General features: G+C 37.8%; 1 protein-coding gene across 7 annotated transcripts in view; it reads left to right on the forward strand.

The window, feature by feature from the left end:
* The window catches only part of dx (deltex E3 ubiquitin ligase), a 207043-nt gene that overhangs the window by 52926 nt on the left and 128707 nt on the right, over nt 1-25410 (forward strand). For 6 of the 7 annotated variants that reach the window (XR_011392378.1, XM_070088246.1, XM_070088245.1 and 3 more), the window contains 4 exons: nt 2036-2141; nt 5814-5995; nt 12351-12649; nt 19901-20080. Coding sequence is in view for 6 of the 7 variants with exons in the window: in XM_070088246.1 (XP_069944347.1) it covers nt 2036-2141; nt 5814-5995; nt 12351-12649; nt 19901-20080 (767 nt within the window). In the remaining variant the exon portion in view is untranslated. The remainder of the gene's footprint in view (nt 1-2035; nt 2142-5813; nt 5996-12350; nt 12650-19900; nt 20081-25410) is intronic. The other variant, XM_070088249.1, reaches the window with a different exon arrangement.

Consider the following 25410-nt stretch of genomic DNA (forward strand, 5'->3'; position numbering starts at 1 on the left):
TCGAAATCCCCACTATCATTAGCACAGAACAAAGAGTTAGCCTATCCTTCATAGGCTTGTGTCCTGGCAGTGCCTTTTCCTCCTGTGTGATGTAGGTCCTCTTTGGCATTTTCTTTCAAAAGAGGCCTGTTTCATCACAATTGAACACTTGTTGGGGGACGAATTCTTCAGCCTCTACATAGTCCTTGAATTCGTGCACAATTTTTTCAGTAGCATGTTTATCTGAACTTGCAGCTTTGCCATGCCGTAAAACACTGTGTATGCCACTACACTTCTTGAAGTTGTCGAACCAGCCTCTGCTGGCCTTAAATTCACTAACATTAGCACTCGTTCCAGACATTTTCTTTACAAGATCCGCATGCATCTGCCTCACCTTTTCACTGATGATCGTCTCTGAAACACTATCTCCTGCTAATTGTTTATCATTGATCCACACCGATAACAACTTCTCAACATCTTCGATTGTTTGTGATCTATTTTTCGTTAGCATATCTACCCCTTTTGCAACATCAGCTTCCTTGATTTCTTTTGTCTTTGCCAGGATGGAACTGATGGTTGATTTGTTTTTGCCATACAGCCTGGCAAGCTCGAGCACATGCACACCACTTTCGTATTTTTTGACAATTTCTTTCTTCAGTTTTATCGTGTTTCTCACTTTTCCAAAGGGCTGGCACTAGGAAGTTTTTTAGGGCCCATGGTTAATTATGTAGCAGTTGCACTCAATGAACAAGCACAAAAAACAATGGATTATTGTGAAATGTTTGGATGAACGTACAGGGTAATGTTCACTCGAGAAGTAACAAAGCAAGACTGACTCACAACGCATGCATGGGATGCTTTGTGTGGGCGCGGGCAGGCAGACAGGTCTGGTACAGCGACTGAAACTGCAGGTACTGTTCAAAACTCGAGACAAAATTTAGGCAAAAAAAGTGACCGAAACTGAAAACGGCTGAAACTTGAGGTTCCACTGTATTAGAGCTGATTTCCTCTATTCTGTTTATTACTAGTCCAGTATTTTTTTAAATATTCCCTTACTGGTAGATGATCATTGAGCATGACCCTTTCAGGGCCAGGACCTCTGATCTGAGAATTGCTCTCAAGGTCCAAGAATTTAAAAAAAAAAAAAAGAGGTTGGGTCCAGAATAAACAATGTAGACATTCCTGGCACTAAAAAACATTTCCTCTGTTCATTAGTTATGTCCTCAGGCCTCTCATTATATTACACTTGCTTTCCATTTTGAACTTTTATTCACACACAAAAAAAAAACAAGATTTACTGTTATCCAATTACTGCATTATTGTAATAATTGTATAAATAATGTCAGAACATTTGTGAACACGTATTAGACTGACCAGTTGGACTAACCTTTGCAACTTCTCTCCAGAATCTCTCAAAAGCACATTATTATCAGCAAACAGTAACTGTGCTAACTCTCATTTTGTATTAGATTCTGCACAGTATTTTAATCTCGCCTCTCTTCCCAACACCCTAGCATTTACTTCTTTTACAATCCCATCGATAACATGTTAAACAACCATTGTGACACCATGCATCCCCTCTAAGGCCTACTTTTACTGGAAAGTAATCTCCCTCTCTCCTACACACCCTAATCTGAGCCTAACTGTCCTCATAATAACTCTTTAATTACATTCAGTAACCTACCATTTATTACATACACTTGCAACATTTGTCACATTGCTTCCTTATCCACCCTATCATGTGCCTTTTCTAAATCTGGCTAGAAAGTATCTTTACTGTTTTTTAAACTTTCTTGGAAACAGTTTGTACTGGATTTGAGTATTAAATTTAAATTTGTTGTTCAAGTGCAACCTTGTTAATTTAGTTTCTATTTTCTTTGTACCTGGATGTCTTTTATTATATATTTTTTTATTTTCTCCAGATACAACGTAGTAATTTTTTCTGCATTGCATGTGAGCTTGTTGTCATCTTTAGCTAATGTATGTTGTCTAATAACATTAAGGAATAGCACTGGCTGTTACCTTAAGAATGATTTATTATATGTTTTTTCCATAGATGAACAGCAGAACAGGTTTCATCCGCAGCATCAGAAGAATCCAGCAGGCAGCTTATCCTGTTGGAAAACCTCCTGTTGTCCCCCAACAGTCACAGCCTGGATCAGGTATACTAGTACTCTTTATCCTGTATACTTTTAGAGAATAGTATTGTTGTGATCTCAATCCACTCACTACAAAACCTGCATGTTATTCAACACCCTCAAATTACTACTCCAAATAAAAGATTGGTGTCTTTGGGAAAATAGGTCCTGAGTTTCACACACTCAAATAAATTTCTGGCTATCTTCCATTGAGGTAAGGCGATCCAGAAAAAAAAAGGAAAAACATTCACTGTCGTCCATTCAATCGCTGTCTTACTAGAAGTTCACTGCCATCTGAACCAGTGGCGGCTCGTCAAAAAATAGAATGGGGGGACTGCGTGACTGCAAGCCTCATAGAACAGCATAATAAGCGTTATTAAAGTAATAATTTTTAAAATTAAACTAAATTTAATAATGATAAGCATTCACACATACGTATCCATAGAGGTCATCACAGTCCTGCTGGTGGAGACGTGGGTAGGTGAGGTGATGATGTTACAACTATTTGAAATTGTGTTTCGCTATTGAAATCTTGTATGCTAAATCAATTTGAGCTGCAGTGTTCACTTTACCCAGCATTGACAAATCAATATTGTTATTAATATGCTTGATTGACTGCTCATGTTTCATTACTTTTTGTGGTAAATGCCTCAAGTCAGTCATGCTAATTTTAGTCCATGAAGAGTCTCCACCAAATAGTAAGCATGGAAAACAGAATAAAGTGTTCTTTTCGTCACAGTTGCAAAGCCATTCACTTTTCTGGTAAACACTGATGCTAAACTGGCACATATATTCTTTGCTCCTACTTGTACTTTTTTGTAGAATGGATAAAACTGGTGTATGTCGTCCATTTTCTTTTATCTTTACCTTTTCACTTAAAATCAACTGCAAAAAGTTAATACAAGTACTTTGTAAATATTTAGCTGAGTTTACTCTAGTTTCCACTGCCATCATTTAACAAATGGTAATTAAATTTAACGCTATTGAAAAGAATTTAAACGGCCACCAATACCAATACCAGCCACTCGTTACAACATGCATATTCACAATGTAAACAGACCAATTGCAACTGGGTGTGTGCTGCATCGAATGCAGCTCCTTACTGCCAGATGTAATGCCAGTAATACTTTTATTTTTAATCATTTTTTTTATTTTGTTTCAACAAAAAAAAATTGAAAATTTGCTTATAAATACATTGTAAACAACATACAACAGATTTTTCCTGTAATATATTTGTCAGTTGCAAATTATTTTAGCATAATGTTAATGAAGTCATACATCTGGCAGTGAGCATCTAGGGGGACTGCAGCTCTGCAGCTCCTGTGGATGAGCTGCCACTGATCTGAACTGTGATGTCAGCATGTCTCTGGCAAGACAGCAACTGAATGAATAACATTGAATGTGTTTCCTCTTTCTTGGAGGTCACCTTATCCTGTTGGGAGATCAATCAATCAAGTTTATTCTCTATAATGATTACAATGCGGGGTTTACAGATTTTGGTTATTGTGTGGTTTACATGCAATAAAATATTAATTACAGAGGGGGCCACTATGTGGAAAAAAAGAAATCCCCACTTAGACCCTAATGCATCTTGAAAACTTTTCGCTATTTGAGTGTTGGGAGCTATTGACCTATTTTTGCATGAATTTAACCCTGTCAGGGTTTCCGACGTACTAGTATGGCTTCGCACCAGGGTTATTGATGTACTAGAATGCCTAAATTCTAGCGCCATCAAATCTAGTGAGAGAAAGCTGGTAGGCCTACATATGAAAGAATGGGTCTATGTGGTCATTGTGCACAGTATAAAAAAAATCCTGCAGCACACAGTGCATAATGAGAAAAAAAAAAACTTCGACCGTGTTTTTGGTTTAAAACAGCGACTTTGCAGTGTATTTTTGTATGGTATTTTTGGTTGTATTCTAGTTTTCCTGGTCTCATTTTATAGAATGGAAATTGAGATGATTTTGATTGGTTTCATAATGAAAAGTACCTTGAAATTGAGCTCAAAGTAGCAGAAATGTTCGATTTTTACCAAATTTCAGAAGTAAACAAATCATGCCAAGTGTCCAATACACGTCAACTGGTGAATCTAATATTCTTTCACAAGCACACTGATATTATTTATACCATTTCTATACTAATGCAGTAGTCTGCATAACAGTAAATCTTCTATTTTTTGTGAGAATAAAAATTCAAAGTGGAAAGCAAAAGAGATGTAAGAGGGGCCTGGGGACGTGACTAATGAACAGAGAAAATGTTATTTTAGTGCCAGGAATGTCTGTCTTGCTTATTCTGGACCCTATTTTGAAACTGGCAAAATTGCCAATTTCTGACCACTTTATTGGATACTAGAAATTGGTAAATGGTTAGTTTCTTGTACTCATTCGATAGAAAAAATGGAGTTCTAGCGAAATAGATATGATTTTTGTCAACTTGTACACTGAAATTGGCTGAAAATAGGGCTCAAAGTTGGCGAAATCTCCGATGCATAAACATCGTCGAGGCCGCTAACTTCGCGAGAGAATAATTCCGTAAGTTCTCCATCAAATTTCATACTTTTGGTGTTATTATGATCGGGAAAAGATTCTCTATCATTTCATAAGAATTTTTTTTTTTTTTCCGAAAAATTTTCGACCCTGAGAATGAGTTTAGGAGAGGGCCTCTCGACCCTGAAAGGGTTAAGATGCATCTAAATTAATTATTTAAACAATGGAACTATAAGCAATGTATACCACTGTGACGAATTCCTCTCTTCCCTTCCTATTTTCCCTTTTTGTTTCCATACCATCCATCTCTCCTTCCCATTCCCTTTCTGATATTCTCCTACCTTCTTCCACTTTGCGTTCCATCTCTTAAACACTCCCACTCGTTCTCGTATCTCACACAGCACACCGTGCTCTCCACCCTCTTATTGTTGTGGTAAGGGCATTAGGTACCTGGGGTTGTGGCATGTGTTGTGGTAAGGGCAATTTCACGGGAAGGGAGGGCTGTTGATTTGAGTACATACTTGGGTAGGAAGATGAGAAAGTCGGTGTCACCCACTTATTTTTCTGTCCTATTCCCCATGGCCAAACCTCAAGGCCTCCATATCCCCAGGCTCCATAGCATTCTAACCAACCCTCTCCTGGTATCCAATACTCACTCTGTCAATCACTGATAGAAATTGAACAGGTCCAGCTATCAGTCAGCATAATTGTTAAATCTACAATTCTTGACCAGTCTCTACCAGTCATGATCTCACCACACATACATAAATAAATATATGCAAACTATCAGTGCATTTGGTCAAAAAATTAAAAAATATATAATTTGCAATTCAGCTTTAACAAAGTCATGATTATTAAATCTACAGTTCTTTATCAAAATCTTTCAAACAAACATAAACTCTTTACACATGTATAAAATGAAAATGTACACACTGTCAATGCATTTGCTGAAAATGTAACTGAGAAAAAATGTAATTTATAATTCCTCTTTATCAAAATCATGATTTTTAAATCTACAGTTCATTATTGAAAAATCTTTTTATCAATCTTTATCAAATAAATATAAGCTCTGGTGAGTGAGTCGTAAAACTCCAGACTAGTGAGTAAACCTCTTGGCCTAGTCGTTAATTTTGAAAGTTGGTTTTTGCCATGTGAATTATATGATTATAAAATTTTGTATATTCATAATTTTTGTCATATATATATATAGGTCCTTCAGGAAGTATGATAGCTGGTGGCAGTAGTAACATTAGTAATCCAGTCAACACAAGTAGTGCACCCACCTTAGCACCAGGAGCTAATGCATCAGGTGCAAGGCCCAGAAGACGGGACAGTCGAGATGATATGGATATGTTCACATCAGATATGAAACCACGCACCTTGATGACTAAGGTTTGTCATAATGCCTAAATGTGTGTGTATTAATTTGCTTTATACAGTTGAGCATTAGTAAGGATGTAATTATGTCTCTGAATTTTGTTTAATATGATTATGTATTGCAGACTAACATTATTGATATATTCTTTCTTTCTTTCAACACACCGGCCGTATCCCACCGAGGCATGGTGGCCCAAAAGGAAAAATGAAAGTTTCTCCTTCTACATTTAGTAATATATACAGGAGAAGGGGTTACTAGCCCCTTGCCCCTGGCATTTTAGTTGCCTCTTACAACACGCATGGCTTACGGAGGAAGAATTCTGTTCCACTTCCCCATGGAGATAAGAGGAAATAAACAAGAACAAGAACTAGAAAGAAAATAACAGAAAACCCAGAGGGGTGTGTATATATATGCTTGTACATGTGTGTGTAGTGTGACCTAAGTGTCAGTAGAAGCAGCAAGACGTACCTGTAATCTTGCATATTTATGAGACAGACAAAAGGCACCAGCAATCCTACCATCATGTAAAACAATTACAGGCTTTCGTTTCACACTCACTTGGCAGGATGGTAGTATTCCCCTGGATGGTTGCTGTCTACCAACTTACTACCTAAATTATTGATATATGTATTTTTAAAATATTATTATAAGAGACTTCATTTTTAGTCTGTTAGTAAATATATCACAATTATTTTATAAAATGACTTGTACTGTAAACCCTCATTTTACTGGACATTAAGCTTGAAGCAGGTGGCTGGTTATGGCACTTGTGGTGAATAGAGATGAGATTGTTTTGCCTTTATTGTAACAGTAACAGACAGTCCTGCAACCAGCACACTTTGTCCATTGTTTTCGAATCAGCTGACCTAGCAAATTTTATCCTGAACATTAAAATGGTATAAAATACCGACAGGTTGTTAGGTAAGACACATATGCAACAGTTAGGTATCTTTATTATGAAACGTTTCGCCTACACAGTAGGCTTCTTCAGTCGAGTACAGAAAAGTTGATAGAAGCAGAAGATACTTGAAGACGATGTAATCAGTCCATCACCCTTAAAGTTTTGAGGTGGTCAGTCCCTCAGTCTGGAGAAGAGCATTGTTCCATAGTACATTGTTCCATTGTTTCATACTATGGAACAATGCTCTTCTCCAGACTGAGGGACTGACCACCTCAAAACTTTAAGGGTGATGGACTGATTACATCGTCTTCAAGTATCTTCTGCTTCTATCAACTTTTCTGTACTCGACTGAAGAAGCCTACTGTGTAGGCGAAACGTTTCATAATAAAGATACCTAACTGTTGCATATGTGTCTTACCTAACAAATTTTATCCTATATTTTGCAAAGTTTACTAAATCAAGGTCTATTAAACTAAGGGTGTCATTTCAGATTTGGGACTATTGGCAGCATGTTTTCTTTTGTGCCGTTGCATTTCAATAGAGCATGTGAAGATTAATTAGTAAGACCTACTTGAATTTTTTATTAGAAAAAAAAGTAAACCACTACAGGTCTCCCTCAACATACGCATTTTCAACTTTCATGGGCTTCACACATTCGCGAAATCCCAGCCACCAAATTCCCAGCAGCAAAATCATATTTAAGTTTCCCGCCACCCGCGCGTCCTTACTACCCTCCCTCTGACCCCAGCAACAGGCATCCAGCCCGCCGCCACTCAGTCATTCTCCAGCCAGTGATGCTGGCAGTGAAGACTTAAAATCCACACACTAGACTCATCATGCCATGCAGTTACACTCCATATATTCATGACTGCATATTGGAATGGCCATTTGGACAGGTATTGGACAGTGACATCATTTGTTTACTCTTGAACACGGCAAAGAATCGAACACTTCTGCTGCTGCTACTGCTAATAATAATAATAATAATAATAATAATAATAATAATAATAATAATTGGATATTGGATGGTGACATCATTTGTTTACTCTTGAACACGGCAAAGAATCGAGCATTTCTGCTGCTGCTAATAATAATAATTATAATAATAATAATTGGATATTGGACAGTGACCATTTGTTTACTCTTGAACATGGCAAAGAATCAAACATTTCTGCTACTGCTAATAATAATAATAATAATACAATAAAATTGAAGAAGGAAATTGTGCAAAAATACGAGGGCTGAAGCAGTGATAGAGAAGTGGTTGAGGCATTGTAAGTGAGTGTGGCTTTGTTTATGTTGGAGTGAGCATTAGCCTCTGCGCTCTTCTAAACATTTCACAATAATTCATTGTGTTTGGTGCTTGTTGATTGAGTGTGACTGCTACATAGTTAACCATGGGCCCAAAGAAACTTGCTAGTGCTAGTCCTTTGGTAAAGAAATTGAGAAACACGATAGAATTGAAGAAAGAAATTGTACAAAAGTACAAGGCAGTGGTGGAGGCAGTACAATATTTTACGATGTTTTCATGTACGTATTTTATGGTTGTTCATAAGAACATAAGTGGGATGGATTGTAAAGGACCTGCCTAGTATGGGCCAACAGGCCTGCTACAGTGTTCCTCCTTTTTTATGTTCTTATAAGAAAGGAAAAACACTGCAGCAGGCATGTTAGTCTATACTTGGCAGGTCCTTCACAAATCCAACCCATTAACAGAATAAACGCTACCCAAGCAATAAGCTTTGATAATTCTATTTACTCACGTGCAAGTCCCACTCAGATCCAACTCCTCTCACTCATATATTTATCCAACCTAAATTTGAAACTACCCAAGGTTTTAGCTTTGATAGGACCTTGGGTAGCTTTAAAAAGAGATTGGACAAATATACAAGTGGGAGGAGCATGTATGTATGTATGTATATAGTACAATATTTTACGATGTTTTCGTGTATTTTGTGATTGTTCATAAGAACAGAAAGAAGGAACACTGCAGTTGTATGTTGGCCCATACTAGGCAGGTCCTTCACAAATCCAATCCACTAACAGAAGAACATAAGAAAGGAGGAACACTGCAGCAGGCCTGTTGGCCCATACTAGGCAGGTCCTTTACAATCCATCCCACTAACAAAATATTTGCCCAACCCAATTTTCAGTGCCACCCAAGAAATAAGCTCTTGTAACTCTGTCCACTCATATGCAAGTCCCACTCAAATCCAACCCTCTTTCACTCAGGTTTTTTTTTTTTTATAAGTCAGCTGTCTCCCACCAAGGCAGGATGACCCAAAAAGAAAGAAAATCCCCAAAAAGAAAATACTTTCATCATCATTCAACACTTTCACCTCACTCACACATATTCACTATTTTTGCAGAGGTGCTCAGAATACAACAGTTTAGAAGCATACATGTATAAAGATACACAACGTACCCCTCCCAACTGCCAATATCCCAAACCTCTCCTTTAAAGCGCAGGCATTGTTCTTCCCATTTCCAGGATTCAAGTCCGGCTATATAAAAATAACCGGTTTCCCTGAATCCCTTCACTAAATGTTACCTGCTCACACTCTAACAGCTCGTCAGGTCCCAAATACCATTCATCTCCATGCACTCCTATCTAACATGCTCATGCACGCTTGCTGGAAGTCCAAGCCCCTTGCCCACAAAACCTGCTTTACCCCCTCCCTCCAACCTTTTCGAGGACGACCCCTACCCCGCCTTCCTTCCCCTACAGATTTACACGCTCTCCATGTCATTCTACTTCGATCCATTCTCTCTAAATGACCAAACCACCTCAACAACCCCTCTTCAGCCCTCTGACTAATAATTTTATTAACTCCACACCTCCTAATTTCCACACTCCGAATTTTCTGCATAATATTTACACAACACATTGCCCTTAGACAGGACATCTCCACTGCCTCCAACCGCCTCCTCGCTGCAGTATTTACAACCCAAGCTTCACACCCATATAAGAGTGTTGGTACTACTATACTTTCATACATTCCCTTATGTGCCTCCATAGATAACGCTTTTGTCTCCACATAGACCTCAACACACCACTCGCCGTTTTTCCTTCATCAATTCTATGATTGACCTCATCCTTCATAAATCCATCCGCTGACACATCAACTCCCAAATATCTGAAAATATTCACTTCTTCCATACTCCTCCTCCCCAATTTGATATCCACTTTTTCTTTATTTAAATCATTTGATACCCTCATCACCTTACTCTTTTCTATGTTCACTTTCAACTTTCTACCTTTACACACATTCCCAAACTCGTCCACTAAGCTTTGCAGGTTTTCTTTAGAATCTCCCATAAGCATGGTATCATCATCAAAAAGTAACTGTGTCAATTCCCATTTTGTTTTTGATTCCCCATTATTTAATCCCACCCCTCTCCCGAACACCCTAGCATTTACTTCTTTTACAACCCCATCTATAAATATATTAAACAACCATGGTGACATTACACATCCCTGTCTAAGACCTACTTTTACCGGGAAGTATTCTCCCTCTCTTCTACATACCCTAACCTGAGCCTCACTATCCTCATAAAAACTCTTTACAGCATTTAGTAACTTACCACCTATTCCATATACTTGCAACATCTGCCACATTGCTCCTCTATCCACTCTATCATATGCCTTTTCTAAATCCATAAATGCAATAAAAACTTCCCTACCTTTATCTAAATACTGTTCACATATATGCTTCAATGTAAACACTTGAGCTACACATCCCCTACCCACTCTGAAGCCTCCTTGCTCATCCGCAATTCTACATTCTGTCTTACCTCTAATTCTTTCAATTATAACCCTACAGTATACTTTTCCTGGTATACTCAGTAAACTTATTCCTCTATAATTTTTACAATCTCTTTTGTCCCCTTTCCCTTTATATAAAGGGACTATATATGCTCTCTGTCAATCCCTAGGTACCTTCCCCTCTTTCATACATTTATTAAACAAAAGTACCAACCACTCCAATGCTATATCCCCCCCTGCTTTTAACATTTCTGTCATGATCCCATCAGTTCCAGCTGCTTTACCCCCTTTCATTCTACGTAATGCCTCACGTACCTCCACCACACGTACATTCTGCTCTTCTTCACTCCTAAAAGATGGTATACCTCCCTGGCCAGTGCATGAAATTACCGCCTCCCTTTCTTCCTCAACATTTAAAAATTCCTCAAAATATTCTCGCCATCTACCTAATACCTCCCTCTCCCCATCTACTAACTCCCCTACTCTGTTTTTAACTGACAAATCCATACTTTCCCTAGGCTTTCTTAACTTGTTTAACTCACTCCAAAAATTTTTCTTATTTTCATTAAAATTTCTTGACAGTGCCTCTCCCACTCTTTCATCTACTCTCCTTTTGCACTCTCTCACCACTCTCTTCACATTTCTTTTACTCTCCATATACTCTGCTCTTCTTATAACACTCCTGCTTTGTAAAAAAATATGTATTTCTTTAAACTGATTTATATAAACATAGGAAAGAATGACGAAAAAGAAGACAGATTAAGGTGTGGGAAATGCAGTAAGCATATTTTAAACAAAAATCCTATGGTTGATTTTCAATTTAAGTGTCTTGCACTAGGTCAAAAGAAAATGGACACCCAGCCAGATAAAACTTGAGTTGTGTCAATGCAAAGTCAAGGGTAGGTGTGGACAGAGGGAGGAAAGAATTTTGAGGAGATATCGACTCATAAGATAAAGTATGTACGTCAGTCCAGACAAAAACAGGCTGGTTGATTGGTGGAGGAGGGAGAGTAAAAGGGAGGAGACTTATGATTGAATTTTTTCTCATTTGTGTTTTGATCACTTGCATTTATTTGTGTTACATGGCCATTTATCTTAATGTACTCAAAGAGCTGCAGTATATTTTATTGACTCAACTTGTTTATTCAGTTATCAGCACCAATGTGTTCATAGTTCTTGTTTATACTTGCTCACTAACATAAATTAGAAATTCTGTATGGTATGTCTGTTCTCTACCTATATTAGCGATTCATTTTCCTGAATAAATCAGTGTTATATTTTAATAATGACCTAGGCTAATTAGACTATTGATTATCATTGTGAACTTCTCTACTAAATTAAAATTTAATACAGCCTCTCCTCATTTAGCGACGCATTCATTTACTGATGACTCAGACTTATGACGGGCTCTCTGACCAATATGCATACCTGAATAATGTATATTAGAGCTGATTTCCTCTATTCTCTTTGTTACAGTATACAGTACACTATGGTATAAATATTTAAAAATATACCAGAAATATTATAAATGGTGCAAAGGTGACATTAAAAACACTATCAAAAATGGTTGACACAAACCCCACTACCATTATAATATAGAACTCCGTCGTTTAGTGAGGAGAGGCTGTATACAGTAAATAACATGGTATTTAGAGCCCTTATGCCTGGTACTTGAAGTTTAGAATATTTTTTTCTATTTGAGGTCTTTGGGCGTAATCATGGAAGCAGCAGTAGCCGGGGAATTAACATGAATTCACCACCAGTTAATATGGGAGATGGACATTTAGCAGGAGACCAGAAGATGGGAAGAGAAGATGCAAGTCCTCCCAAGCCTATGCCTCGGTTTAATGCTCCACCAGTTCCCAAGCCTCGAACCAATGTGCCTCCACCTAGAAATTCACAGTTTCAGCCTTCGCATGACCAGCATCAACCTTTGAATGACCACCAGCACAATCAGCGACAACTCTTACTAGACGACCAAGAAGACCCTAGAATATTACGGTGGGCATTATTCCATTATCTGATTTCTAAATCAAAATCAGGCATAGAATCTCTTCAGAAACATTCTTGCCTGATTCACTAAACCAAATATTGTTTCCCTTCCTTGAGTTTTTCTTGCAAATTTAGTATGAATACCCTTAGATCCAAGCTTTGTGAACTTTCCAACCTGCCTAATTCACCCTTTGTCATGACTGAAATCAAAAGCTGCAGTGAAATCTCATGAAGATGTACTCAGTGAATTTACTGGATCCAATATGCATTTTTTAGTGTTTTTTCTATCTTAAATTGAATTATTAACAATATTAGGTGAACATTTTGTTCAGATCAGAATCAAAATCAGCCACAGAATAATTTTTAGGAACATATTCAATGGAGGAGGAGTATGGAAGAAGTGAATGTTTTCCGATATTTGGGAGTTGACGTATCAGCGGATGGATTTATGAAGGATGAGGTTAATTATAGAATTGATGAAGAAAAAAAGGCGAGTGGTGCGTTGAGGTATATGTGGAGACAAAGAACGTTATCTATGGAGGCAAAGAAGAGAATGTATGAAAGTATAGTGGTACCAACACTCTTATATGGGTGTGAAGCTTGGGTTGTAAATGCTGCAGCGAGGAGGTGGTTGGAGGCATTGGAGATGTCCTGTCTAAGGGCAATGTGTGGTGTAACTATTATGCAGAAAATTCAGAGTGTGGAAATTAGGAGAAGGTGTGGAGTTAATAAAAGTATTAGTCAGAGGGCTGAAGAGGGGTTGTTGAGGTGGTTTGGTCATTTAGAGAGAATGAATCAAAGTAGAATGACATGGAGAGTGTGTAAATCTGTAGGGGAAGGAAGGCGGGGTAGGGGTCATCCTCGAAAGGGTTGGAAGGAGGGGGTAAAGAAGGTTTTGTGGGAGAGGGGCTTGGACTTCCATCAAGCATGCGTGAGCATGTTAGGAGTGAATGGAGACGAATGGTATTTGGGACCTGATGAGCTGTTGGAGTGTGAGCAGAGTAATATATAGTGAAGGGATTCAGGGAAACCAGTTATTTTATATAGCTGGACTTGAGTCCTGGAAATGGGAAGTACAGTGCCTGCACTTTAAAGGAGGGTTTGGGATATTGGCAGTTTGGAGGGATATGTTGTGTATTCTTTTTTTTTTTTTTTTTTTTCAACAAGTCGGTCATCTCCCACCGAGGCAGGGCGACCCAAAAAAGAAAGAAAATCCCCAAAAAGAAAATACTTTCATCATCATTCAACACTTTCACCACACTCACACATTATCACTGCTTTTGCAGAGGCGCTCAGAATACAACAGTTTAGAAGCATATACGTATAAAGATACACAACATATCCCTCCAAACTGCCAATATCCCAAACCCCTCCTTTAAAGTATTCTGTTGTATTCTGAGCACCTCTGCAAAAACAGTGATTATGTGTAAGTGAGGTGAAAGTGTTGAATGATGATGAAAGTATTTTTTTTCTGGGGATTTTCTTTCTTTTTGGGTCACCCTTCCTCGGTGGGAGACGGCCAACTTGTTAAAAAAAAAAAAATAGTCAATGGATTTACCAGACTAAATGCAGTACAGTAGGGTTGTTTTCTTGTTCAGCTGTTCTCATGAGTTGAACTTTAAACACATCTCTCCATTCCTTATTACTCTTATTTTTTTATTTTTTTTTTTTAGTTCTTTCAGAATAAACACTAGATATTAAGATGTTTACACTATAGACTATTGAAAAATAGCGTGAGAGCTGTATACCACTTTTATCTGAGCAAGTAACATAAATTTACTAACATAAGTCTCATGTTTGTTATACAAACTTGTTCCCTAATGTCTCTCTATTATTAATGCTAATTTTTGTAATGTAAGACGTAAAGTGGGGATTGCCTACAACATTGCCCAAACATAGATCTATGTTGTTACATAGAATGGGTCTTAACACTTGGTGTGCAGAGTATTAAAAAAAATCTGGGATCACTAAGTACCTTGTGGGAGCACCAGTTCAATTAAGCACCAGCTAGAGCAAACAGCACAGCAAACACCAAGGATTCACTGATGCCATGTCGTATTAACACTCCCCTTTCAAGAGGAAAGTGATGTTGACCCTGAGTTTAGTGGCTTTGAGATGGATGTGGCCACAAGTGGTTGAGAAAATGTCAAAAACCTCAATAATAACCTATGTACATTTATGCCACATCCTTTCAGTTTTGATGCTGCTGGTAGTGTTATCTTGCCAGAATTTTCTATAACCTATGCCCTTAGTAAAGAGAAACTATTCTGGAGCATGTGTAATATGTGTTTGGCAGGCCAGCTGGCTGGCTGTTTGACTGGCTGGCTATTTGTCTGGCTGGCTGATTGACTTTGGCTGTATCTATCTCTGTCTCTGTCTATCTCTCTCTGTCTATCTCTGTCTATGTCTATCTCAGTTTCTGTCTCTGTCTTACAGGTACACATAAGCACAGTTATTATACATAGCATAAAGTACCTAGGAGATCCCAAATTTAGGGAACTGGAGCACAGATCCAATTCCCTAGATCAAGGGCCCTTCACCAAGGAACCTCTTTGAGGGGGAAGGACGTATTCTGAAATTTCATTTGTATCCAGAAGCAAAAAATCGACCGAAGACGGTTCATATCCTGAAAAGTTCACATAGTGGGGCGTTTGTAAGCTGAGGTTCCACTGTAGTAGTATGTCATTGATGTCAGCTAGGCCTGTATACAATTTACATGTACTTGTAGTAAATAAAGATATTATTATATTATTAGAATGTTCATCTGTCAGTGTGTTTGTGACTATTTGAGTACTATTTCAATGCATAATATTAATGTCAGAACAAAGATTGGCTATGAAATCACAAGAACTACTACAAATTATAATTATCAGAACATAAAAATTATATAAATTAAAATAAAAATGAGAGAAAAAGTATATCAGCAACACTTCTGCAAGCGGCAGGATTCCATGTTGCCGTCAGGTGAGCATCCAATGAAAGTTAAGACACTTGTGCAACATCTGGTTATCTTTATTGTAGACGTTTTGCCATCCAGCGGCTTTATCAATACAGATTCTTGGACATAACAAGAAAACAGAAGAACTATATACAAAAGATGAGGTAATCAGTCCCTCAGCCTTGGAGGTGGTGTTTAGAGCACCGTGGTTGTAGAGATTCTGAAGCAGAGGCAAGGAGACTGGCGCTTATATAGGCGTCAGTGAATAGGGACGTGTAGCAGACGAGGGCATAGTCACTGGTAGGCGGGATTCCCCAGTGGAAGTAGGTCCCACCCAAATTGATGGGTTAGTTGTTGTAGCCGTGAAGTAGGTCAAGTAGATGTCCTCTGAACCAAGATTCCATGATGTTGCAGTGCCTGACAAGTTGTGCAAAACAGGTATACAATGAGCATCCAATGCCAGATTTGTGGCCTTATGTCTCGGCAGGTACTGACTCTAAAACTTTTTTTTTTGTTATTCTTATTACACACACAGAAAATTGCTCTTGAATTTAGAAAAAAAAAAAGTTCAAAATATTCAGTGTTGACAGTGAAAACGTAGATCTACGTTTGGACAGTTTAACACTTTCAGAGTCTAGACCCCTGATCCAAAACTTGTCCACAGGGTCCAAGAATTTTCAAAAAAATTTAATATTATTTTTTCTTGTGAAATGGTAGATAATCTTTTTCTGACAGTAATAAAACAAAAAGTATGAAATTTGATGGAAAATTGATGAAATTACACTGTTGTGAATTTTGCTGTGTCAGCAGTATTTACGCATTGGCGATTTTGCCCACTTGACTCCCATTTTAGGCCAATTACATTATTCCAGTCAACTAAATTCTTAGCTATTTCACTAGTATTACTACTATTTTATTGATTGAGCACAAGAAATCACCCAGTAAAGTGATTGGAAATTGGTAATTTAGCCAATTTCACATAAATTTCAAAGTATTCCAATTTCAAAATAGGGTCCAGAATAAACAATGCAGGCATTCCTGGCACTAAAATAACATTTTCTCTGTTTATTAGTTACATTTCCAGGCTTTACAAATAAATTTCATTTTACACAAATAACCTGCACATAAAAGAGAGAAGCTTACGACGACGTTTCGGTCCGACTTGGACCATTTACAAAGTCACACTAACCAGAAGTGGAGCAGGACAGCTATATATAGGCAGGAAGAGGTAGTGGTAGTAGTACAAGAATGGTATATAATACCGACAAGATGAAATTAAGACACATGCGCAACACCCGGGCATCCCCATCGTAGACGTTTCGCCATCCAGCCAGCCACTTGATGGCGAAACTTCCACAACAAAGACACCCAGACGCCGCACATGTGTCTTAATTTCATCAGTAGTAGTAGTAGAAGAGGTAGTAGTAGTGGTAGTGGTAGAAGTGGGGAATAAGGAGGACGAGCCAGTCAAATACAAAGGAAGGGAAGCACTGCAAGAGAGCTAGGTGCCCACAGAGGGAGAGCAAGCGCACAGAGGTGCGTGAAAGGGGAAGTGGTGAAATAAATGAAGAAGGAACAGAAACACGGGACAGAAGAGAGAAAGACAACCCAAAGGAGAAAAAGGAAAGAGGAAAGGGGAAGAGGGAGAAGAAGAAAAAGAAAAAGAAAAAATGAGGAGTCAGGTTAAGTCATGGGTGTTCTGAAGTTTGGAGCATTTTACAATGTAGTGGGAGAGGAAGGCATCTACAGAGACGAAGCCAGGGCTAAGATTCATACAAGGAAAGTTGTGTATTAAAGAGGATTCAACTAGACAGCGACTGTTCGAGTTGGAAGTAGGGAAGACAGTTTTAGCAGAAGACCAGTCAATACGATGGCTATGATCTCTGACGTGACAGAAAAGAGCATTGTTAGTGTCGGCAAGCCTAACACTATTTTTGTGCTCCCAAAGTCTGTCAGAAAGAGATCGACCAGTTTTTCTGAAGTATTGAAGAGGACAGGAGGAGCAAAAAATAGAGTAGACACCAGGAACATCTGTAGAGGGAGGAGAGGTATGAACGAGATTAGTGCGAAGAGTGTTAGTCTGGCGGAAGGTAAGCTTGATGGCTAAGGGACGGAGAGAATTGTTGAGATTAGAAAGACCGGAAATGTAGGGAAGGTAGAGGATAGAAGAGTTCCCAGGAGTAGAGAGTTTGGGAGAGAAGAAATTACGTTTAGCACGTGAGAGGGCAGAGTCTATGAAATGGGAAGGGTAGCCAAGACGGGAAAACGAATTATGAAGGGTGGAAATTTCTACTGGAAGGAACTGACGATCACAGATGCGGAGGGCACGGAGAAAGAGGGAGATAAGAACACTTTTCTTGACAGGGGAAGCATGATAGGAAAAGTAGTGAATGTACATGCCACTGTGTGGGTTATTTGTGTATCGTTCCAGTCACGGTATTGTGCCTTTTTTTGTTATAAATTTCATTTTGATTTTTTATTCATATAATGAATTTTTATTCACACCAAAAAATAGAAGATTTTCTGTTATGCAATATTGTAATAATTGTATAAATAATATCAGCACATTCGTGAATGCACATTAGACCCACCAGCCGACATGTATTGGACGCGTGACGTCATTTGTTTACTCTTGAACATCAGCAAAAATCAAACATTTCTGATACTTTGAGCTCAATTTCAAGCCATTTTTAGTACTAAAACCAATCAAAATCATCTCTGTTTCTGTAATATATCTTCCATTCTATCAAATGAGACCAAGAAACCATGAATATAACTCTAAAAAAACATACAAAAAACACTGCAAAGTCGGTGTTTTAATCCAAAAATATGGTCACAGTTTTTTTTTTTTTCTCATTATGCACTACATGCTGCAGGATTTGTTTTATGTGGTGCACACTTACCACAGATGTATTCTCTCATATCTAGGCCCAAATTTACCACTCACAGCTTATCTGAGTGAGCTGAGCTCATGGCGTAGAACTACGGTTTGGAACCTGGATTCAAAGCCGTAGAACTACAGGATAGACCCTCAAAGGGTTAAGGGTTCATCATTGTCGAGTTCAATTTTTTTACGTGCATTCGTAATCATATTACAGTACTGAGCATTTTATCCCATGGAATAAATATGAGCTATTGGATATCATTCCCTCAAGGAACTTTTGATTTAACCTTTTGAGGGTCGGTCACGTACAAGTACATCATTGCAGCCAGGGCCGGTCACGTACTTGTAGGCCTAAATTCTAGCGCCTTCGAATCTGGTGGAAGAAAGCTGGCAGGCCTACATATGAAAGAATGGGTCTGTGTGGTCAGTGTGCGCAGTATAAAAAAAAATCCTGAAACATGCTGTGCATAATGAGAAAAAAAAAACTTCGACTGTTTTTGGTTTAAAACAGCAACTTTCTAGTGAATTTTCGTATGGTATTTATGGTTGCATTCTCATTTCCTTGGTCTCATTTGATAGAATGGAAGATATATTACAGAATTGGAGATGATTTTCATTGGTTTCACGATGACAAGTACCTTGAAAGTGAGCTCAAAGTAGCGAAAATTATCGTTTTTTGCCGATATTCAAGAGTAAACAAATCAAGCCACACGTCCAATACATGTCAAATGGTGAGTCTAATATTCTTACATGAGTGCACTGATATCATTTATACCATTTTTATGATGATGCAGTAGTATACATAACAGAAAACTTTCTATTTTCTGTGAGAATAAAAATTCAAAATGGAAAGCAAAAGTAATGTAAGAGGGGCCGAGAGACATGACTAATGAACACATAAAATGTTATTTTAGTGCCATGAATGTCTGTCTTGTTTATTCTAAACTCTATTTTGAAATTGGCATCTTCTGAAATTTGTGTGAAATTGCCCAAATTGCCAATCTCTGACCACTTTATTGGGTAGTTGAAATTGGCAAATGGGCAGATTCTTGTGCTCAATCGATAGAACAAATGGAGTTCTTGGGAAATAGCTATGATTTTAATCAACTGCAACATTGGAATTGGCTGAAAATAGGGCCCAAAATGGGCAAAATCGCCAACTTTGAGACCGCTAACTTCGCAAGAGCAGAATTCCGTAAGTTTTTCATCAAATTTCATACTTTGGTGTCACTATGATCGGAAAAAGATTCTCTATCATTTCATAGGATTTCTTTTTTTCCTGAGAACGAGTTTGGGAGAGGGCCTCTCGACCCTCAAAGGGTTAAGGAATTAGACCATACCTCCCCTTCCTTGCATCAGACATGAACATGAAATAACAAGAGTAAATTGTTCAGCTCATTTCATTTAGTCTATTAATATTAATATTTATTTTTTTCAGGAATGAATCTGCAATGGGCAAATTTGGTTCAAACCACACATTAGATTCTGACTGCAGCTCAATAAATAGTGGGCGACGACCAAGTGTGGACACTACCTCCACATACCTATCCCTGGAGTCTTTCACAGTTGATGATGATCTCGGCCAGGACTCAAGGTACCACAACCCTGTTGAAACTGGGTAAGTGTTTGCATGACCAGCCCATAACACTTTTCCAGGGATTGTATTATTGTCATATTTTTTTTCTCTTAATGATAATAACATTATAATAAAGACATGTATATGCGTGAGCGTGTTCGATAGGAGTGAATGGAGACGAATGGTATTTGGGACCTGACGATCTGTTGGAGTGTGAGCAGGGTAATATTTAGTGAAGGGATTCAGGGAAACCGGTTATTTTTATATAGCCAGACTTGAGTCCTGGAAATGGGAAGTACAACACCTGCACTCCAAAACCAGGGGTTTGGGATATTGGCAGTTTGGTGGGATATGTTGTGTATTTTCATACGTATATGCTTCTAAGCTGTTGTGTTTCTGAGCACCTCTGCAAAAACAGTGATTATGTGTGAGTGAGGTGAAAGTGTTGAATGATGATGAAAGTATTTTCTTTTTAATATTACTGTTAATATTAAACAGATTGAAAGGAATTTCCCAGCAAACATAAAACTGAATGTTTTAATTTTGGGTGGTAACACTTTTGAAGTGTCATTAACCCTTTGACTGTTTTGGTCATATATATATGTCTTACGAGCCGTGTTTGACGTATATATACTCAAAAATTCTAGCGGCTTCAAATCAAGCAGGAGAAAGCTGGTAGGCCCACATGTGAGAGAATGGGTCGGTGTGGTCAATGTGCACCATATAAAAAAAAAATCCCGCAGCACGCAGTGCATAATGAGAAAAAAAAGCTCCAACCGTTTTTGGGGGGGGGGATTAAAATGCCGACTTTGTGGTGTATTTTTTGTATAGTATTTATGGTTGTATTCTCGTTTTCTTGGTCTCATTTGATAGAATGGAAAACATATTATAGAAATAGAGGTGATATTGATTGGTTTTACTATGAAAAGAACCTGGAAATGGAGCTCAAAGTAGGGGAAATGTTTGATATTTGCCGATGTTCAAAAGTAAACAAATGATGTCATTGTCCAATAAATGTCCAACTAGCCATTCTAATATACAGTCATGAATGGGTTGACATTATTTATACAATTATTACAATATTGCAGTAGTCTGCATAACAGTAAATCTTCTATTTTTTTGTTTGAAGAAAAATTCAAAATAGAAAGCATGAGTAATATCAGAGGGGCCTGGAGACATGACTGATGAACAAAAAAAATGTTATTTTAGAGCCAGGAATGTCTGCATTGTTCATTCTGGACCCTATTTTGAAATTGGCGTATTTTTTAATTTGTGTGAAATTGGCCAGATTGCAAATTTCTGACCACGTTATTGAGTAGTTGAAGTCGGTAAATGTGCAGTTTCTTGTACTCAGTCGATAGAACAAATCGAGCTGTAAAGAAATAGCTATGAGTTTGGTTGACTGGAACAATGGAATTAGCCGAAAATAGGGCTCAAAGTGGGCAAAATCCCCGATTCGTAAATACCGCTGAGGTCGCTAGCTTCGCAAGAGCATAATTCCGTAAGTTTTCCATCAAATTTCGTTCTTGTGGTGTCATTACCATCGGGAAAAGATTCTCTATCATTTCATAATTTTTTTTTTCTCGACACCAGAAAACACCTCAGGATTTGGGGTTTCGACAGTCAAGGGGTTACGGGGTGATTCCTCGATTAGTGACAAAATCTTTTATTGTCGGGATCTTAGGCCCCTAATTCTGTTGTTAAGTGAGGAGAGGCTGTATTTGATTCTTTATGTTTTAATCACACACCTCATGGTAACCACATATCCCATTAACCCTTAAACTTTTCACTGTCGAGGTCCCCGAAATTAAAAATGCTGTCAGTGTCGGGATTTTCCACGAAAAAAAAAAAAATTCTTCTGAAATTGTAGAGAATCTTTTTCTGAGGGTAATGACACCAAAAATACAAAATTAGATGGAAAACATATGGAATTACTCAGGTGCAGAGTTAATGGTCTGGGCACAGTTTATACATTCGTGATTTTGCTCACTTTCAGTGGGCAAAATCACCTATTTTAACCCAATTCTATTACTCATTTTGAAAAAATTCTTAGCTATTTTGCTAGTATGCCTTCCATTCTATCGATTTAGCACAAGAAACACCCATTCAACTATCATTGCACATTTACCATTAATTATGTCTACTTTTACACACAAACTAACAAATTTCAATTTAAAAATAGAATCCAAAATAAACACTGTAATTATTCCAGCAACTAATTCAATCTGTCCTCCATTCATTAATCACATCTTTAGGCCTCTCCTATATTGCACTTGCCCTCCATTTTGAATCCATCACAAAAAATTGGTTTTGCACTAATTCTGAGATAGTAAAATATAACTAGGAATGATTGGTCATGGTTAACCCTTTAACTGTCGAGACCCCTGCTCACAAACTTGCTCTCAGTGTCAAAGAATTTTCCAAAAAAAAAAATTATTTTTTCTTATGAAATGATAGAGAATCTTTTGCTAGTGGTAATGACATCAAAATACAAAATTTGATGAAAAACTTACGGAATTATGCACTCGCGAAGTTAACGGTCTTGGCGATATTTACGCATCGGTGATTTTGCCCACTTTGAGCCGTTTTTTGGCCAATTCCAATCGACCAAACTCATAGCTATTTCACTAGAACTTCTTTTGTTCTGTTGATTGAGTACAAGAAACTGCTCATTTACTAATTTCAACTTCTCAATAAAGTGATCGGAAATTGGTAATTTGGTCAATTTCACACACAATTCAAGGAAGGTCAATTTCAGAATAGGGTCCAGAATTAACAATGCAAACATTGCTACCACTACAGTAACATTTTCTCTGTTCATTAGTCACGTCTCCAGCCCCTCTTATATAATGCTTGCTTTCAATTTTAAATTTTTATTCAAACAAAAAATAGAAGATTTACTGTTATGCAGACTTCTGCATTATTGTACAAATGGTATAAATAATATCAGCACATTTGTGAAAGCATAGTAGACCCACTAGTTGATGTGTACAGGATGCATGACTTGATTTGTTTACTCTTGAACATCAGCAAAAATCTAATATTTCCACTACTCTGAGCTCAATTTCAAGGTACTTTTATTCTGTAAACCATTCAAAATCATCTCTAGTTCTGTAATATATGTTCCATTCTATCAAGTGAGACCAAGAAAACGAGCATACAACCGTGAATACCATAGGAAAATACACCACAAATTCGCTGTTTTAAATGAAAAATAGTTTTTTTCTCTCATCATGCACTGTGTGCTGCAGGATTTTTTTTTGTACTGCTCGCACTGACCACTCAGACCCCTTCTCTCATATGTAGGCTTACCAGCTTTCTCCCGCAAGATTGGAAGCCACTAGAATTTTGGTGTACTATTACGGGACCGTTACTGACTTGCAAGCCGTAATATTACTGAACCGACAGCGAAAGGGTTAAATCATCTCAATAAAGGAAGCAGACGTAGTAAAAACCCACAAAATAGATCAGGGAGGGAGAGCCTTCCCCTTCCCCAGGAAAATCATAATTAATTGAATATTTCCATTACTTTGATCCCTATTTGAAGCTACTTCTGGTCTTCAAATTACCAATAAAACCATAACAACATCCTAGAAAACATCTCAAAAGTCACTACAGCCTCTCCTCACTTAACCTTTTCAGGGTCCATCCCGTAGATCTACGGCTTTACGTTCAGGGTCCAAACCGTAGATCTACGTCATGAGCTCAGCTCACTCTGATAAACTGTGAGTGGTACATTTGGGCCTAGATATGAGAGAATACATCTATGTTGTATGTGTGCACCACATAAAACAAATCCTGCAGCACACTGTGTATAATGAGAAAAAAACTGAGACCATGATTTTCGATTAAAACAACGACTTTGCAGTGTTTTTTCTTATGTTTTTTATAGTTGTATTTGCGATTTCTTGGTCTCATTTGATAGAATGGAAGAAATATTACAGAAATAGAGATGATTTTGATTTGTTTTAGCACTGGAAATGGCTTGAAACTGAGCTCAAAGTAGCAGAAATGTTAAATTTTTGCTGATGTTCAAGAGTAAACAAACGACCTCACACGTCTAATACACACCAGCTCGTGGGTCTAATATACATTCACAAATGTGGTGATGATATTTATACAATTATTACAATATTGCATAATAGTAAATCTTCTATTTTTTGGTGTGAATAAAAATTCATTATGTGAATAAAAAATAAAAATGGAATCTATTTGTAAAGCCTCAAAACGTTACTAATGAACAGAGGAAATGTTAGTTTAGTGCCAGGAATACCTACATTGTTTATTCTGGAACCTATTTTGAAATTGGAATATTTTGAACTTTGTGTTAAATTTGCCAAATTACCAACTTCCGATCACTTTATTTTGTAGTTGAAACAGTTGACTTGGCGATTTCTTGTGCTCAATCGATAGAATAGGAGTAATACTAGTGAAATAGCTAAGAATTTGGTCGAATGGAATAATGTAATTGGCCTAAAATGGGAGTCAAAGTCGGCAAAATCGCTGATTCGTAAATATCGCTGACACATCAAAATTCGCGAGAGCATAATTTCGTAAATTTTCCATCAAATTTTGTACTTTTTGTTTTATTACCTTAACAAAAAGATTCTCAAGCATTTCATAAGAAAAAATAACTAATTTTTTTTTTTTAAATTCTTGGACACTGGGGCACCACTTCAGATTTTGGTCTTGGACCCTGAAGGGGTTAACAACGGAGTTCTGTTCCTACAACCATGTCAGTAAATGAATTCATTGCTAAGTGAGGAGCATACGATAATGGCAGTGGGTTTGTATCAACCATCTTTGATATTGTTTTAATGTCACCTTTGCATCATTTACAGTGGACCCTCGAATTTCATAAGCCTCGCGCTTCATAAATTTCGACTTTCGACAACTTTTTTCATCAAAATATAGCCTCGCGGTTCGTAATTTGCCTCTCAACTTGTCGCTCATCTGTTACACTTACAAGTGGCCTCCCACCATTCCCAGTCCGTGAGGCATTGCTTATTGGCGAGTGACCATCACCCCATGCGTTCATATGATAAGTTTTGTAATAATCCATTGTTTTTTGTGCTTGCAACTGCTAAATAAGCCACCATGGGCCACACAAATCAGCCAGGGTACTTCCCCACACACATGATTTGATTTGAGTGGGACTTACACATGAGTGAATAGATTTTTTTTTTTTTTTTCAACAAGTTGGCCGTCTCCCTCTGAGGCAGGATGACCCAAAAAGAAAGAAAATCCCCACAAAGAAAATACTTTCATCATCATTCAGCACTTTCACCTCACTCATACATAATCACTGTCTTTGCAGAGGCACTCAGATATGACAGTTTAGAAGTCCCTCCAAACTGTCAGTATCCCAGACC

Source organism: Cherax quadricarinatus, chromosome 24, assembly GCF_038502225.1.
Source record: "Cherax quadricarinatus isolate ZL_2023a chromosome 24, ASM3850222v1, whole genome shotgun sequence".
NCBI classification, from domain to species: Eukaryota; Metazoa; Arthropoda; class Malacostraca; order Decapoda; family Parastacidae; genus Cherax; species Cherax quadricarinatus.